Source organism: Acipenser ruthenus, chromosome 21, assembly GCF_902713425.1.
Source record: "Acipenser ruthenus chromosome 21, fAciRut3.2 maternal haplotype, whole genome shotgun sequence".
Taxonomy (NCBI): Eukaryota; Metazoa; Chordata; class Actinopteri; order Acipenseriformes; family Acipenseridae; genus Acipenser; species Acipenser ruthenus.
The window spans coordinates 7381919-7400141 of record NC_081209.1 but is presented as its reverse complement, the minus strand read 5'-3'; the positions used below and the strand labels follow the sequence as shown (position 1 = coordinate 7400141).

General features: G+C 38.6%; 3 protein-coding genes across 3 annotated transcripts; 2 read left to right on the top strand and 1 right to left on the bottom strand.

Moving 5' to 3' along the window:
• Nucleotides 1–102: 102 nt before the first annotated feature.
• On the bottom strand, nt 103–4539 carry LOC117973392 (uncharacterized). Its single transcript, XM_058994684.1, has 7 exons — nt 4345–4539; nt 3243–3283; nt 2754–2869; nt 2395–2521; nt 1524–1704; nt 1240–1325; nt 103–1067 (listed from the first exon to the last, which is right to left on the bottom strand). The coding sequence occupies exons 1-7, from the start codon at nt 4482–4484 to the stop codon at nt 919–921; spliced, it is 840 nt and encodes a 279-aa protein (XP_058850667.1). The 5' UTR covers nt 4485–4539; the 3' UTR covers nt 103–918.
• A 1435-nt stretch (nt 4540–5974) lies between these two features.
• LOC117427943 (GPN-loop GTPase 3) lies at nt 5975–10908 on the top strand. The gene is made up of 8 exons (XM_034046349.3): nt 5975–6191; nt 6867–6975; nt 7481–7648; nt 8047–8171; nt 9345–9460; nt 9595–9691; nt 9791–9919; nt 10219–10908. The coding sequence occupies exons 1-8, from the start codon at nt 6144–6146 to the stop codon at nt 10282–10284; spliced, it is 858 nt and encodes a 285-aa protein (XP_033902240.1). The 5' UTR covers nt 5975–6143; the 3' UTR covers nt 10285–10908.
• Nucleotides 10909–11458: 550 nt separating this feature from the next.
• LOC117973289 (actin-related protein 2/3 complex subunit 3) lies at nt 11459–17562 on the top strand. The gene is made up of 7 exons (XM_034925085.2): nt 11459–11603; nt 12311–12410; nt 12905–12981; nt 13414–13482; nt 13976–14102; nt 16580–16674; nt 17014–17562. Exons 1-7 carry the CDS (start codon nt 11598–11600, stop codon nt 17074–17076), a joined length of 537 nt encoding a protein of 178 aa, XP_034780976.2. The 5' UTR covers nt 11459–11597; the 3' UTR covers nt 17077–17562.
• The last annotated feature ends 661 nt before the right edge of the window (nt 17563–18223 follow it).

Here is an 18223-nt window from a genome sequence, read left to right as displayed (position 1 = left end):
TCATTTAGAAAGCTGTGGTTTAACTGTGTTTGGGAAGTACTGGCAAGTACAACACTACCTTGTTATCTCCCAATCTCACTTGCACAGCACACTGGGAAATATGGAAGAATGTTGTATGGGCAGGTAGTGCTAAAAAAAAAAATCCCACATCTGAGATTTATTTTTGCTGTGGATTTTATTGAATTCAACAGATTCTTGTATTGACAATTCAGACACACAATGTATTTTAAGCTAATTAGAATCGGCTGCTTGTTTGTTCATTTTACATATACTTTTTGTAGTCCTTGTTGCCAATATGCATGTAATCAACATACACTATGCATGTCTCCCCTCTTCCACTCTGGAGCACACCTAGCATTTTTACAGCAGAACGGTCCATCATGCCACCTTAATAGTAACCCAAGTTTAATGAACTGGATAGAGCAACTTTAAGATCCTGGCATGCAGTCTGAAAACTAAACTGTGATCGTTCTGTCATCCATTAATCATTTGAAAGCAAACCCATTTAAGTAATGAAATACTGGATGGTTTGCATGTGATGGCTGCCTCTTCCCTTGGGGCTGCAGCTTGCTAAGTGGGATCAAAGTGGAAGAAACCACTTAATGCCTCAATTGCACTTGAGGACAATGCACAGAACCACTAAGTAAAACAGGTCACTGGAAGAGGATCCAGTACATTCTGGGGAGCTATATTATTGTATTCTAAGCTATTTAACAATTTGATAGGGGTCTTGAAATCTAACTATCCTTGACATGAAACCTGAAGTAATACCACTACTCGCCATTTAGGAGAACAAAGGAAATGAAGGTACTTTTAAGGAACTACTTACACCAAGTGGATAAATATAAATAAAAGACATCAGTAGTGCCGTGCACTCAATAAAATGATCGCCTCCTGTAATGAGCTTTGTTAGTGTGGCTATGTTGATTTGTAATTGTAGGATTCCGCTGACAGGCTGCCAGATTTTCCCTGCTCCTCTTCAATAGATAAGGATCTTATGGTTTGCATCAACGACTCCTCTCCATGCTTTTGTTCCTTTCTTACACAGTCAAGTTTAACCTTGGTATCTGAAAAGAGTCAGGTAAAACAAAATCACTATTGAGATCGTTTTATCCAACTAAATCACATTGACTTTTTTTTGCCTGGCCTGAGTATAACAGTACCCAAAACCAGACAATAACATCACTCAGACATGAGACAGACTACTGGTAACAGTGGATTTTCCTGAGTTGTGCTTACCTTTCAGACACTTCCTTTGCGTCCCTGCCTTTGTCTTCGCTTTACTGGTTCTTCTCTGGTTGGAGGTTGGCGCACTGGACTGCACTCTAATGTTATGAACACACTTTACATTAAATACACACACACAACCCAACTGGAAATATAATACATTATCACTGAGACTCTTTAGTGTCATCCTTCATGACTTCTAACACAAATCTCTAAAGGTTTTATACAAAAGAAATGTATGTTACTGTTTTCAAGAAGGAAAGGTGATTACACTGTGGAATGAACAGACTACAGACCTGTGTCCTCCATCTATTATGCTGGGGAGAATAATGTTCCCAGTGTGGGTTTGTCTGTGCCTCCCTGGTGTGGGCTTGTTATTTCGGAGAGGTTCAGTCCTCTTGCCCATTTGGGACAGGGTCTGCTGGTGGAGCAGCACTTTGGCACTGGGGTTCGGATTTTCACATGACATGATGGCGCCTACACACAACAACAAGAATTTGAGTTATTAATCTTGATCTGGATATAGAATACCTTTCTTCACAAATGACATCTAGGAAAAAAAGACCAAACACATGGGATGAAATTAAGGGACAGGTTTTGTTTACATGAAAAAAAGAAAGATAGTTTATTATAAATGCTACATGCTGTGGATTAAGCAATGTGATTCCTGATAAACAACGGCTCACAGGTACACTAACAAATCCGGGAATTACAGAACCAAATTAGGAAAGAATGTGCAAACATCACACCTGACCTTATAAAAATTTATCATGGCAAATCTGCACGGTAATTTTGCATGTTTTTCCCATGGTTATGCTTTGCATTTACCATGGTTTGCCATGTTTTTTTAATATGGTTTTGCCATATCTCTAAGCTTTATAAAGGTCACCTATGCTTTTTCACTATGCTTTATTACACTTTACTATGCTTTTACTATGATAAACGTTTAAAAGGGCTAGCAGCATGGGCTCAATTCAAGCTCAGTGTTTTTCATATGGTTAATTTTATAATATAATAGGAACACAAAATATCCAATGACTGATATAACACTCTTGATTCACATGAGTCACCAGTGCATTGCTCTAGTCTAGTGTATGTGCCAAACCCCTCTCCTACCTGCACTAAGCACATACCTGTTTGCATGCAGTGGCTGCACTAAGCACGTACCTGTTTGCATGCAGGGCTGCAGCATGTTCAGATACTGTCTCCTTATCTGTGTACGCAGGTGTTCTGTGCTGTAGACGTTGGCAATGCTGCACAGATACCTCTTCTGTCCTGTAGTCAAGTCCGGGTGCTGAAATAACCAAACCACAGAAAATATACAGTATACATTATATATGCATGTGAGTAACTGACAACCACAATTGCACTACTATTTCTATTTGAAGGAATTCCATTACCTAATTTGTGTATTTGGAAAGTAAATACAGTGCAAGAAAAAGAAAAAGAAACATAAATAGAAAGTCGTGTTCTCTAATCGTTTTCCCCCCCAAGGAGCGTTGCTTATGAGTCACCCTATACTGTACCTGCAGAAAGGGGGCAGCCCTCATTGACTTGGGAATGTGTACAGTTTTCAGTTGAGGTGTGCCAGACAGCTGCATGGCTTTAGAATGCAATTGGCTCTTGGTTGTGGCTGTCTGGTCTATAACAGCAAGGAGAAAAACAGAATATGGTACAGAAAATCACAAATCTAGCAAAACCTAGTGTGGTCTTTGTGTGTGTGTGTTTTAAGTCATTTAAATAATCTAAACCTCCTAGTGTGCTATTTTCATCAGTGTGGCCCGAATTACATACTATAAACGATAATCAGGCTATAAAGACGTTAGTGAAGAGCGTTTCCTCATTAGATGTTCAGGGTCCTCTAGATTTGGTAAAAGGGGGGTTCTCAGAATACATCCAGAACTTTAAATACTCAAAACTAAAGTCAAGCAGGCAAACGTTTTGGCTACTGCCTGCATCTTACATTACCTTTGATTCTGCTATGCTACACAAAAGTTAATTTAAATGGTGCTTACCTGTGTATCTGTTACTCTGTGGGTAGCAATGTCCTGCTGACCTTTAAAGATGTGAATTAGTATTAGTGGTATTATTCATTATAGGTTTTCAGTTTAAAATCTGATTGTCTTTTCTATTAATGAAGCTTCCAAACATGCACTGTAAAGGTATTCTACAAGAATATCAATTACAGTCTTATAAAACATTCATTTCCTTGAAACTGACATGTGAGGAACCTGCACCTTTGAAAGCAGAGGTTCACAAGACTGCAAGTCCAACATCTTACAACAGGGCTCCTGTTTGCTTTCCAGCATCACCACAGTAACCTGGACGCTGAAAACAAAAACTCTCTTTTTGTTACTCAGATCTTGCAGACAGCGGATCCCTATTATTTCAATGGAAAATAAGGGAGTAAAACATGTGGCTTACACACACACACACACACACACACACACACACACACACACACACACACAATATAGTAGCCTGGAGACACTGGACAAGGGCCAAAAATCTAATGTGACAAGACTTATAATATTAGAGGACAGCTGCCCAGTCTTTTTGGCTTAAACTTTGAGCAAAGCATTTGATAAAGAGAGCCACGAAATCACAAATTAGAATCGAAAAAAGGTAAACATTTCTGATTATAGCAAAGTAAATAGGCTTAGTTAACTAAATGATTGCTAAACATGTTTGTTTTGTTGCATTTTATTGTACCTTCTCCCAAAGACAGTCATTTGTCTTTGTTCTTTTTAAAGCCATCTGCAGCAATAGCCTATTGGTGGAAAGAGCCAGCCCAGGAGAGGAAATGACCAGGGGAGGAATTCTGAACAATGCAATACCACAATGGTACTAGTATGAAAAGGAGGCAGATATTTATATTTATCACAAACAGTCCTGGAACTGGACAGTTTGTTTTATAACCCCCCTAAAGGTTTGTAGCCTATAGTTTGTAGCCTATATTACTTTATAATATAATAATAAAACATGTAATAGCAATACACGTAACCAAAAACACTACAGTCCTCATTTTAAAAAGATTGCAAGTACAAGTGTCTGCATGCTGCGTGCTTGCAGCCTCAATACAGTGTAATCAGAATCGTGCTCAATACTATTCCCTACCTTGTTGCTAAGACCTGCTTGGCTTGAGGCAAATCCTGCCCTTTGCAGCCCTGTTCGACGAACGTTACCTGTTTTCTCATCACTACTGGCGGATGTTCATTGCTGGAGCAAAGTGAAACCCTTATTCCTGTACCGTACATTTTTTAATACTATAAACAGGACCCCCCGCCCCCCCAAAAAAGGCCAACGTCCCAATTAGTTATATAACGACATTTTAAGGTAGTGCGCCTGCGCCTGATCAGTATGTTAGGTGTTTACAGTGTATCTGCTGTTCAATATTTGTTTTTTAAACATCCTCAATTAATATTTAATGTTTAAAAACAAAGAGGACAATATCAATGGCTACGCGGTGATGACATAGCTAAGGGCTGATTACGGTTATGTTAATGTTGCATTCGTGGGGAAGTTATTGTGAAAATGTGTGTGTGTTTAGCAAGAAGCACGCAAAAATACAGGATTCACATTGTAACGTGTATTTAATATCAAAATCAGAACTTTGATTGTGTATGTTGACAAAGACCAGAAACATAAACTGTACAGTGTTACATAAGAGCGGAAAACACCATCCGAGACTTTACAGAAACTTTACTGCAAAATACATTTAATACATATGCAAAGTACTACATTTAACAACATTTCACGGGTTTGTTAGAAATCTAAATTATTATTATTATGTCCATAATACTGCATTCAATATACATGTACACAAAGTGCATACAGTAAATAATACTGCATTGTAATACTATCGTAAACTATATTGTCCTGACTCAAATGGGCATTCAAATACTGAATTTAAAGAGCTGTCGACTACAACAAGTAAGTGACAGAGTCAAAAGCAAGCTCACCCGATATGACTGAGGTTTAGTCCTTCTTCAATGCATATCTAAATAAGCATTTGTAAGTCTTTGCATGATTCCTAAGCAACCATGCTGTGCTGTGCTGTGCATCTGGCAGGGGATTCCTTGGGGATCTTTAGCTCGCCACTGAAACTGAAGGCAAGAAACTATCATCTATCCAACACAGCATTCACAGACGACTCTGTTGAATGTTACAAGTACAGTATTCTCAGAATACTGCCTTGAATTGAGTAATACATTGAAATACAAATTATATTAAAATAAAATATATATAAAATAATAATGTATTTGACCCTGTGAAATAGTTTGTATATATAGTATAAGTCTCACATATGTTTATAATTTGTTTCCAATAAACACGGTATCCAAAATGGGCAAAACAACAATATATGGTGCATATTTAAGCGATCATTTGTTTTTAAGTTTAGCGTATGAGGAGGTACTGTAAACATTTCAAATTCTATTTAATCGCGATTATACACCAATACTTCAAAAAAATACCTTAAAAAGTGTTTTTTTTTTTTTTTTTTAACCTTTGCTTTTGTTCTCGAATACCTAATAAATCTAGACATATTTGCTTTCTGTGCTCTTTCTGTGGTAGTCTCCATGGCTGCCGTAGTGTTGGATTTTTTTTTTTTAATTCAACTTAAACTCAATTTCATACACTACAGAAATTAAAACCTGGAATGATTCGTGATACCTACGTCAACGGAGCCATCTGATTGGTGTCTGTCTGAGTAATAGCTACAGAAGGTATTTCAAAAACGCCGTCAACGTTTGACTCAAATGATGACCCGTAGCGTCAAACTGGCGGAAGTTCTCTGGGACAAGCATGGCGGGTGAAGTGTCAGAAAGCGAACGAGTGTAACGTTATTATGTGGATAGAAGCAGGACAAAATATTTATTAAAATCTCTCTCGTACGGCGCAAATTAAATATAGACATGCCGAGATTTGCACAACTCGTGATGGGCCCTGCTGGCAGTGGAAAGGTAAAATATTGAACTGTTTTGATATGTGGTTGCCATGTAATCATCAGCAGGGAATATAGTATAATTTAAAAAAAAAACTCAAACTCAAAGATAAGTATATATAAAAGCATTTTCTGTGTTCTTTCGTTCAGCTTGTTTTTCACTGAGCTCAGTTTAAACTAGTCCAAACTCGATCCTTTTTTTTTTCCCCTCGGAATATCAGACCAGTGCTGTTCTAAACAAACCCATGTGTACGCAGTGAATCATAACGCGTACAGATTGGCCATCGGCGGAATTTATATGGGACATCTCACTGCATAAATGTGCTATATTATTTTATTTATATTGTATTCTAAAAATAATGTTCCGTTTTATAAATCTTATTCCGGAATGACTTTATTCAGGGGTGAAATTCTCAACAAAGTGCAGGTACTCCTATGTGCAGCCGGGTGGAGCAGACCTGTTTTTTTTCCTACACCTAAACATTAGAGGTGAGAATTTGAGTGACAATGAATAAATACGTTTAAAATGTATACATATCGGTACACGTTACATTTAATATAGAATAAGCCAAATTTCACATTCTGTAGTCATGTATTTATATTAATGACAGAACACATTTATTACATCTGATTCCAACACTGATGCATTATTTGACAGCTTATTTATGTTTGTTTTTGTTCCAACTCTTACTAGAGCACATACTGTGCCACCATTGTCCAGCATTGTGAGGCCATCAACCGGTCAGTACAGGTGGTGAACCTGGATCCAGCAGCAGAGTATTTCTCCTATCCTGTCATGGCAGGTAGGTAACATTGTGCTGTGGCTTTGGAGCCATGCCCATGTTCCAGTATCAAACACTTGAAACACACCTGCAGAGATGGATGGCAAGATAGATCTCCCAGACTTGTGGAAAAAGCTTTGAACATACCAAGGTGTTTAGAAACTAATAAAACCAAATGAGGCAAAACACTGAGTGTTGGTATTTATTATCAATATTTAATGGTGAAATATGTATAGTACAGCATAAGTTGTGCCTGTGATGGAAGTAAGACTCCCACTGCATAGCAGTGCGATCCATTCCTGGTGTTAATGAGTTTAATAAGACACACTTGAGCTTGATACCTATACACTGGCTATTCAAGCATGTATTAAACCTTGAATGGGTGAAACTGCTATGCAGTAGGAGTCTTATTTCCATCCCTGGTGTATCTAATTTCTATTGACACAATCACAGTCACAAGTGATTATCTGAAACAACAAGGTGTCAGTGCTTCCTGTAGTTATGTCTGTGCTGTGTCTTGCCCCAGATATCAGAGAGCTGATTCAGGTGGATGATGTGATGGAGGATGACTCTCTAAGGTTCGGCCCGAACGGAGGGCTTGTTTTCTGCATGGAGTATTTAGCTAACAACTTCAGCTGGCTGGAGGAATGCCTGGGACATGTTGAGGATGACTACGTACTGTTTGACTGTCCAGGTAACTTTTATTACATTTTCTATCCAGGGTAAGTTGGAGTGTGTGTTCTGATCAGAGGGGTTTGGAATGTACTCTGGGGGGTGGGTTCTGATCAGAGGGGTTTGGAATGTACTTTGGGGGGTGGGTTCTGATCAGAGGGGTTTGGAATGTACTCTGGGGGGTGGGTTCTGATCAGAGGGGTTTGGAATGTACTCTGGGGGGTGGGTTCTGATCAGAGGGGTTTGGAATGTACTCTGGGGGGTGGGTTCTGATCAGAGGGGTTTGGAATGTACTCTGGGGGGTGGGTTCTGATCAGAGGGGTTTGGAATGTACTCTGGGGGGTGGGTTCTGATCAGAGGGGTTTGGAATGTACTCTGGGGGGTGGGTTCTGATCAGAGGGGTTCCTTGTTGTGTTGCAGGTCAGATCGAGCTCTACACTCACCTGCCAGTGATGAAGCAGATTGTGGAGCAGCTCCAGCAATGGGAGTTCAGAGTCTGTGGAGTGTTTCTCGTTGATTCTCAGTTCATGGTGGAGTCCTTTAAGGTGCCTGCTGCTTTAGTTTAAAATCACAAGTTCATTGTAAAAGTGCCCCCTGTAGGCTGTTGCTGTCTGTTGTTTGTTGTCTGAATGTTGCAGGGATGCGTGTGGAGCGCTCCTCGTCCTCCGGTCTCTCAAGCAGACCTGGGGTCGATTTACAATTGTAGTTGTGCGATTCATAATTAATTGCAATTACAATTTGACTGTAGCTGAACCTTGTTACACCTGCATAATTGTGATTATACTGTATCATTGATTGATTACAATTTAATTACACATTTTTGTCATTTGATCATTATTGTATTTTCAACCACTTTTAGTGACCCCAGTTTGAAAAAAAAAAAATTACATAGTATGTTTTCTGTGTCTGTAACTGATTTATTGCTTTGTTATTTAAAATAAATAGAGTAAACATGTACCGAGCATCAAAAGAAATGTATCACTATTATAACACTTATTTTCGAAAAAAAATAAGGTATATAAATGATAGACATTGACTAAATGTTTTTGTTTCTTTTTAATCATTCGATCATTCATCCTTGACCATGACACGCTTCAGTGACTATGACTGAAGCATATGCACTTAATCACCTAATTAGTGAGATAGTTGTTTGGACACTGGATATGGAGTGATTTCAGCTGTTGAATTGCTAAATTGAATAAAAGCAATAAAAGACAATCATAGAAAAAAAACAATATGCCACATATGTCAAGAGAGCAGCGCCTTCGTGCGATCGGCATGTTGGAGGCTAGACTAAGCATAGTCTTGGGTGCTCACAGCCAGCAATTTCAAACCTGGCGAGACGGTATAACCAGACACACTCTGTCAATGACAGGCCACGAACTGGGAGACCAAGAGTCACAACACCTGCCCAAGATCGACAGATCATTTTGCAGCACCTTCGTGATGTCAATTGTTAATCAGCACTATAAAAAGTCACTGCACCTGCTCTAAAACAGAGTTTGTCATTTTTCGATCACATCTAGTGAATTTTATCCAGATAGAAGTGATACGTTTCTTTTGATGCTCAGTATATTAATATGTGCAGTTGTTTGTGTTACTTTTTAGTGGAATTGTAATTACTGCAGCATCATTCTAACTGAAGAAAGCAGTATTGTAATTGCAATTCAGCAAACAGTGCTGCTGTAATTGTAATTAGCCCCGGGTCTGCTCTCCAGTTCATCTCAGGTATCATGGCAGCGTTGAGTGCAATGGTGTCCCTGGAAATCCCGCAGGTCAACATCATGACCAAGATGGACTTGCTCAGCAAGAAAGCCAAGAGGGAGATTGAAAAGTAGGTTAACAAGGTTTCCTGTGAACAGACATTGCAATTAAAAAATAAGTGATGCAAGGATCATTGTATTTGCAAAATTCTAACAAAAAATATTTAAAACAATTTACGGTAAGATTTTTTTTTTTTGTCTTCAGATATTTAGACCCGGATATGTACTCTTTACTTGAAGATAATAGCACTACACTGAGAAGCGAAAAGTTTAAGAAACTAACCAAAGCCATCTGTGGTTTGGTAAGTCTAGCAAACAATACAGAACTATATATGTAATATATGTGTGTGTAATGTATTTGTAGCTTAGTCCTGTCCTCACTTCTCTCTGTGTCTCTCTAGATTGATGACTACAGCATGGTTCGTTTCTTGATGTTTGACCGCACAGACGAAGAGGGTATTAACATAGTCCTGCAGCACATTGACTTTGCCATCCAGTACGGCGAGGATCTGGAGTTCAAAGAGCCCAAGGTGAGAGCCTGGGAGGAAATTTTTCAAAGTCCAGTGTTTGTCTACATAGTCCTTCCAGGGAAATTCTATTAACATGGCATAGTAATGACTTTCTGTATCTGCGTTCATGAACTCAAGTTAGGAAGTCAAAAAAATGCCATGATGAAAAAGAGCTGTAACATTTCTGCAAAGTGGAATCTGTCCGGTCAAACAGACCGAAAAGCTAAAAGCAGGGTTGGCACAAAGTGCTTCTGCTGCTTGTTAATCATGTGCGTGTCTGGCTGCTAGCCTGTAACTGAATTGCTTTCCTTGTATTGCAGGTGGTGGAAGAGGAGCCCAATGATGCAAACTATGATGCATTTTTCCAAGACAAAGTGTGCGAATGAAGCAGAAGAAATGCTGAATGAAAATCAGCGACCTCCTCCTAGGTCTTGACAGTATATTATTTATAAAAGAAGCATCAAAATCTTCATAAAGATCCTCTCCACTGTCTGGTCATACTTGTTTCTTCTAATAGAATAATTGGTTGTGAGCGATGTGACATAATCTTCTTTTGGATCTTGAACAATATGGATGTTGCAAAAGTAAAAAAGGTTAACAGAAATTGGTCTGCAAATGTTAAGGAGTGCAGCCTAAAAATAAATGCTGTCTAAATATTTTCATTTAGTAACCTTGGTCAATGAGGGCTGTACAGTTTGTTTATTCAGGGAAAACGTTACCAGCCATTGTTGGCCCGCGAGAAAGCAACGAAAGATAGATTGCAGAGCCGAGCTGAGTACCAGCCGAAAAGTTATTGTACTGAATAATATGAGCCTGATTTTGGATTCGATATAATCTAAAGACAGCATGCTCCTTTACTTCATTAATCAAAGGGTTATTTATTACTGAAATAATTAACATCACTGCAGTTTAAAACTCAAATATTACTCAACCACAGTCAAGAAGGTTTATTTTTGTATATTTGTCAATGTATGTGAATGTGTTGTATAAAGAAACATTGTGATCTCTGATGTATTGTGTGTTTTTTTTTTTAAAAGTGGGTATTGTTTGCAAGCCTTGTTTTGAAATACAGTACCTTGAGTTAGATGCTTGCAAATGCGTGTTGGTGAGAGGAGGGGGAGGGGGGAAACTGATATTTTCATTAAAAAAAAATAATTTTATTTATTAAATACAGGCAAGCAAATTAAACAGAAGGGTCCATAGCATACATGGATTAGCATGAACAATTGAAAACAACGTATTTGTAAGGCTTTCTGAAAGTCCCATTTCAGTATGCATTAAAAACACTTAAGAAACATGGAAAACACTAGCTGCAATAGCAGACAACCTATGCAATCTGCTAAAGGATGAAGACCATTCCGGTAGAAAGTTGATAAAAATATACAGTAGCCATAGAAGGTGTTGATTTCGTCCTGTCATGTTAATCGTTAAGGAAATACCGATTTTGTTAGTGCTATTGTAATTTTAGATTGGTCTTGTTTGATGAGGTTCTTGGCTAGGTATAGCTACGCGATTTTAACCTAAATGTTGGCGCCACCTTGCGGCTTACTTGCTTCATCACAAGTATTAAGGTGGAAGTGTTTCTTCACTTCCTGAAGCCGCAGTTCAGGGTGGGACAGCGGAAGTATTGTGCTTGTTCAGGGGCAGGCTGACACAATTTCTTTCCTTTTAGATTTTACTTGAATAAAATAGACTCAACATGCCGGTGAGTTTTGTTTAATATAAGCGCTCGTTTTCTGTGTTGCGTTTGCGTGTACGGATATTGTTTTTTTTTTAATTGAAATTCATAATTCTGTAAATGGACGAGCAGGTATGAATACAGGAAGTACCACGGCCATGATTTAATTAAATACACTTTGCTTTTTTCTCATTTAATTAAATGTATACAATTATAGTATCTTCGGTAAGAGTGTTGCAATAAACGGTATACATTGCAACACGCGTAGCAATATGCTCCGTACAGTGTACTACAACACGAGTTGGACTTGCCGTACAGACAGAAAAAGAAGTGGCTTTTTATTTTCTTGTGTATGCGTGTTATTATAAGACGTTTAAAAGTTGTACTATGCATAGTGCAGTAGTATTTTATTAGTAGCGGTGCGCCTTGTTTTCTCTGGGCTAGTATATTTGTTGATGCAGCACATACTTACGTACTACCGGAGGTGAATTTCTAGTGAACCACAGATGTCACTAATTTAATTGTATATTGGTGACCTGCTGTTTTATTTATTTTTAAGCTCTGATGCTAGAAACTTAAACACATAAATACAAATGTGTAATAATATAACTGTCTCACCAGTGTGCCACTTTCAGTTCCAGTTCCACTTTACGTTTGTTTTCTTTAAAATCGCATCGTATTAGACGTAGACAGTGTGAGGTCCTCTGGTCAAGTAACTGTTCCCTTTTTGACAGGCTTATCACTCCACCCTAATGGACTCTAATACCAGATTCATTGGTAACATGGCTCTGCTGCCCCTCAGAACACAATTCAAAGGGCCAGCTCCCAGAGAAAGTAAGTTTAGTTTTCCCAGACCTTGTACTGTTTTTACTAATCCTAAATAAAACAAAATTTAGATAGCAATTGATGTAAGCTGTGCATTTTGTAGGCTAAAGGATACATTGAGAATTTCAGGGATGGAAATAAGACTCCCATTGCAGAGTAGTATGATCCAATTTTACTATGAGTTTAATAGAACACTCGCGCTTGTTCCTGTACTCTGTGGCTAATCAAGCTTGTAGTAAAACCTGGAATGGGTGAAACTGCTCTGAAATATGAGTCTTATTTCCATCTCTGAATTAAACTGAACCCAGGCCTCCAGAGGTGAAAAAGGCTCAAACACTGAAGGTAATTAATTAGCCATTGCCCCATCTAGGCTATCACTTTTGCTTGCAATTATTTTCAGGTTCAAAATGACTCACGCAAATGTAAAAAAAAAAACTATTGGTTTACTTTTGACTCTTGTGTGTTTCTGACCTCATTGTGTGCATTGCCTCCTTTTTCTTTAGCCAAAGATACAGACATCCTCGATGAAGCCATCTACTATTTTAAAGCCAATGTCTTCTTCAAAAATTATGAAATCAAGGTAAGAAAATACTAAATGACGGGCCCTGTACCCTAAGCTTTTTTCACCCTTTATCAATATCGTGACCATATAGTAGCGTCTCATTAGTGTTAATAAAATTAATAGTTTCACATGCACAAAAGTGCCCTAGACTGAATAGCTTCATGGACATCAAACTGTATATTCATAAATATTAAGTTTCGGTAGTAAAAATGCATGTTGTGGGCTGTGCAGTTCAGCAAACAGCTAACACCAAGCCCTGGTGTTTGGCTGCAGGGCTCCTGCCTGTGTGTAGGAGCAGCATGCCTGAGCCTGTTGTGGTTTGTCCTTTCTACAGCCTAACAGTTTTATTGTGCTGCTGTTGCTTCTTCTCAACATATCTTAAATCTTAAATTAAATTACTGACAAGCCTCACCTTTACCACTCTGACTGAAATGGTTGTTCTCATTGCAGAATGAAGCAGACAGGACTTTGATTTATGTAACTCTATATATTTCCGAATGTCTAAAGAAACTTCAGAAGGTAAGAAAGACTATAGAAAGGCCTACATATTGCAATATGACTTTCCGAACGCAGATTTTCACAGTTTGCAGGGAGTTTGCGAATTGATGATTAGTGACCAGGGACATGTGGGTATAAATATCCAGTCTTGCAAAAACAATGGCCATAAAAAGTTACACTAATAAGGAAGTAGTGAGAATATCATAAAAGTACAGTATTATCAAACACTACGTATACTGTAGCAAATGTAACGCCACTTTATAATATTTAATAAAGACAATAGAAGAAGGTTAACAACTGAATAAAAGTTATAGTCTGTCCCGTTGAACTCTGTTTAAAACAACATCTATGATTCTGTCTCAAAGATCAGTAATCCCCCACAGCCTAGTACATAATAGCAGTTAGTAGCTGCAGCAAGTTGAAAAGTTCAATAGGTATACAAATCTGTAGGAAAGGATGAAGCACAGAACCGCACTGAATACTGGACTAGAAATGCTTGTGGTATTGTTTTCAGTGCAACTCCCGAAGCCAGGGAGAGAAGGAGATGTACACTCTGGGGATTACCAACTTCCCAATGCCTGGGGAGCCCGGGTTCCCTCTGAACGGCATGTACGCCAAGCCCACCAACAAGCAGGAGGAAGGTGAGAGGGGTCCAGGTCTTTCTTCCAGTGTACATGCACCACAGCTAATGTAAACACTCCCTCATAATGCAACTGTTTTATAGTGTGGTGCGGTTGTGGCTCCCCTTTTTCCAGTTCCACTTGTGGACGTCGTTCTTGTTACACTTTGCAGATCTATTCAATTGATCTGATCTGTGACGGGTCTCAGTAACACCACCATTTGGGTCATTGAAAAAGGGCCTTTTGATTTACCAAGCTTATGGAAATCAAATTTAGCTGTGTCTCTATAGTGTATTTCACCCAGAACAATTGGTAAAGTCATGGAGGGTCATCATGTAATGACACTGAGATCTACAGCTGTTTCAGACAAATTGAAAAGACAGCCGTGGGGTCCCTCAGTTCTGTCTCCAGATTGTGCACTGTGCTGGGTGTGGTTATGAAGGCAGGATGAAATGATACAAACCAAACAGCACTTCCCCTTTCAACTCCAGCATTTTCTTATACAGTTTTATTCAGACATTGTTATTTGTACAGTATATATATTTATTTATGTGTTAACAGAACCCATAAACAAACAATGTTGTATGCTATCTAGAAATAACCGAGACACATAATCATACAAAAAGTGATGCAGTGAAAAGGGTTAAAATCCTGATTCTTTAGCCATAAATCTTTTAGATAATGATTAATTAGACATGGATGTACAAAATCTCAGCTGATGTTTACCTGTAAAATAGGGAAGTAACTAAGTTGCACAGATTATTATATATATATATATATATATATATATATATATATATATATATATATATATATACAGTACTGTGCAAAAGTTTTAGGCAGGTGTGAAAAAATGCTGTAAAGTAAGAATGCTTTCAAAAATAGACATGTTAATAGATTATATTTATCAATTAACTAAATGCAAAGTGAGTGAACACAAGAAAAATCAAATCCATATTTGGTGTGACCATCCTTTGCCTTCAAAACAGCATCAATTCTAGGTACACTTGCACAAAGTCAGGGATTTTGTAGGCATATAGTCAGGTGTATGATTAAACGATTATACCAAACAGATGCTAATGATCATCAATTCAATATGTAGGTTGAAACACAATCATTAACTGAAACAGAAACAGCTGTGTAGGAGGAATAAAACTGGGTGAGGAACAGCCAAACTCAGCTAACAAGGTGAGGCTGCTGAAGACAGTTTACTGTCAAAATTCATACACCATGGCAAGACTGAGCACAGCAACAAGACACAAGGTAGTTATACTGCATCAGCAAGGTCTCTCCCAGGCAGAAATTTCAAGGCAGACAGGGGTTTCCAGATGTGCTGTCCAAGCTCTTTTGAAGAAGCACAAAGAAACGGGCAACATTGAGGAACGTAGACGCAGTGGTCGGCCAAGGAAACTTACTGCAGCAGATGAAAGACACATCATGCTTACTTCCCTTCGCAATCGGAAGATGTCCAGCAGTGCCATCAGCTCAGTATTGGCAGAAAACAGTGGGACCCTGGTACACCCATCTACTGTCCGGAGAAGTCTGGTCAGAAGTGGCCTTCATGGAAGACTTGCGGCCAAAAAGCCATACCTCTGACGTGGAAACAAGGCCAAGCGACTCAACTATGCACGAAAACACAGTGGGGTGCAGAAAAATGGCAGCAGGTGCTCTGGACTGATGAGTCAAAATTTGAAATATTTGGCTGTAGCAGAAGGCAGTTTGTTCACCGAAGGGCTGGAGAGCGGTACACGAATGAGTGTCTGCAGGCAACAGTGAAGCATGGTGGAGGTTCCTTGCAAGTTTGGGGCTGCATTTCTGCAAATGGAGTTGGGGATTTGGTCAGAATTAATGGTCTCCTCAATGCTGAGAAGTACAGGCAGATACTTATCCATCATGCAATACCATCAGGGAGGCATCTGATTGGCCCCAAACTTATTCTGCAGCATGACAACGACCCCAAACATACAGCGAGTCATTAACAACTATCTTCAGCATAAAGAAGAACAAGGAGTCCTGGAAGTGATGGTATGGCCCCCACAGAGCCCTGATCTCAACATCACCGAGTCTGTCTGAGATTACATGAAGAGAGAGAAGCAACTGAGGCTGCCTAAATCCACCGAAGAACTGTGGTTAGTTCTCCAAGATGTTTGGGCCAACCTACCTGCCGAGTTCCTTCAAAAACTGTGTGCAAGTGTACCTAGAAGAATTGATGCTGTTTTGAAGGCAAAGGGTGGTCACACCAAATATTGATTTGATGTAGATTTTTCTTGTGTTCACTCACTTTGCATTTTGTTAATTGATAAATATAAACTATTAACATGTCTATTTTTGAAAGCATTCTTACTTTACAGCATTTTTTCACACCTGCCTAAAACTTTTGCACAGTACTGTATATAATTTTTTTTTTTTTTTTAAATACTGATATTCACAAGAAAAATATAAAAAACAGGACATTAAACACAAAGCAATACTGTCTTTAAATCACTCTGTACCTGCAGAAACCATGAGGACCTATTTGCAGCAGATAAGACAGGAGACGGGCTTGAGGCTGTGTGAGAAAGTGTTTGATCCTCAGACTGATAAACCCAGCAAGGTGAGACACTGTGCATTTAATAATAGCATACATCTTTATTATACAAGGTAATGCGATGTATGTAATAAGCAATTTAGATAAAGTTAGATAACATCCTGTGAGGTGGAGTTTACTTTTCAGTTATATCGTACAAAAATTCCCTAGTAAACCAAAGACTGATACAAGTTCTTTTAATATGCTATAGGGCAAGTACTCAATGTGGTATTGCGATTTATTGTTAAAACACAACTGGCAACTGTAGAAGCATAGCAGAGAAGATTGAACTAAAGTTTGGATGTATCCAAGCCGAGATCCAAACAGCACGCCTTCCCATCCTTATCTTTTGTCTTTTCTTTGCAGTGGTGGATCTGCTTTGTGAAGAGGCAGTTCATGAACAAGAGCCTGTCTGCTCCAGGCCAATAATACAGAATGATTAACTAGAGAGAGAACAAACTACGCTTTGCAGCTGGATGTAACTGTTTTTGTGCATTTGTTTTGGCATGGTGGTTTTTGAACAGTGTGTGGATGTAATGAAACTGCCATGCCTTCATTCTGGGGGTAAAAAATGAGGTCAGACAATGACGGGCATTTTTGATACTATATACAGTACAATGTTAAGCTGGTGCTTAATAAAGAACAGTTTGTAATCTTATGTATTTAGTGTTTTACAGCAGTAAAACAAATCATCTCTTCATTAGTGTCCTTGGATTCCAGTGTGATTATTTAGATTTCATTTTAAATACTCTCATTACTGTTTCCTGCTACATTACAAGCCACATTTCGCTGCTTCTGAATGGTTTCTTCAAATTTGTTAAAATACAATCCTGCTTTTAAAGCCTTGTATAAAATTACTTATTTGCTTACTGTACTTAACACAATGGAATTTCAATAAAATACATTTCATTTAAACAGTTCCTGTCCTTTTAAAACAAGGAAATAGAGTTGTGGGCTATGCATGTTAAAACACAACATAAGACTACCCAAGTAAGACCAGCGACAGGGATTTTAAACAGAATACATACACTTTCTACAAAAATGTACAGCAGTTCATGGGGGGCAACCACCCCCACCTCCCCCATCCTGTACAGAACAAGGACTTTATAACATGGCACAGAAGCCTGGGACTCCAGGTCACACTGCAATGGGTGAGAATATAAAATATGAAGACACTGACTTTCAATATCGTGGAAAAAAAAAAAAACAGGAATGAATGAGGAGGCTACAGTGTGATACAAAGGGTTTATTGTCTGGCATGTTTGTGAATAAATGAATCAAAAATGATCTAGTGCAAAAGGGGAAATGGCACCTCTAAATGCAATTGTTTGCAAACACAATTCATAAAAATGAATAGTGGGGTGCTTAATTGAAATCTGCAATACACTCAAACTGCGTGGAGGGATGCAGGGCCATGCATGAACACAAAACTAACCTCCAATGAATATCACTGTCAACAGGGAGGAAGTGCTGCAATAAGTATCCGGGACACCGCTGATTCAATGAGTTTAAATAGGCAGTACATCAAAATCAAACAGCAAGTGTGGAAAAGCACAGTGGATTTCTGATTTAGAAA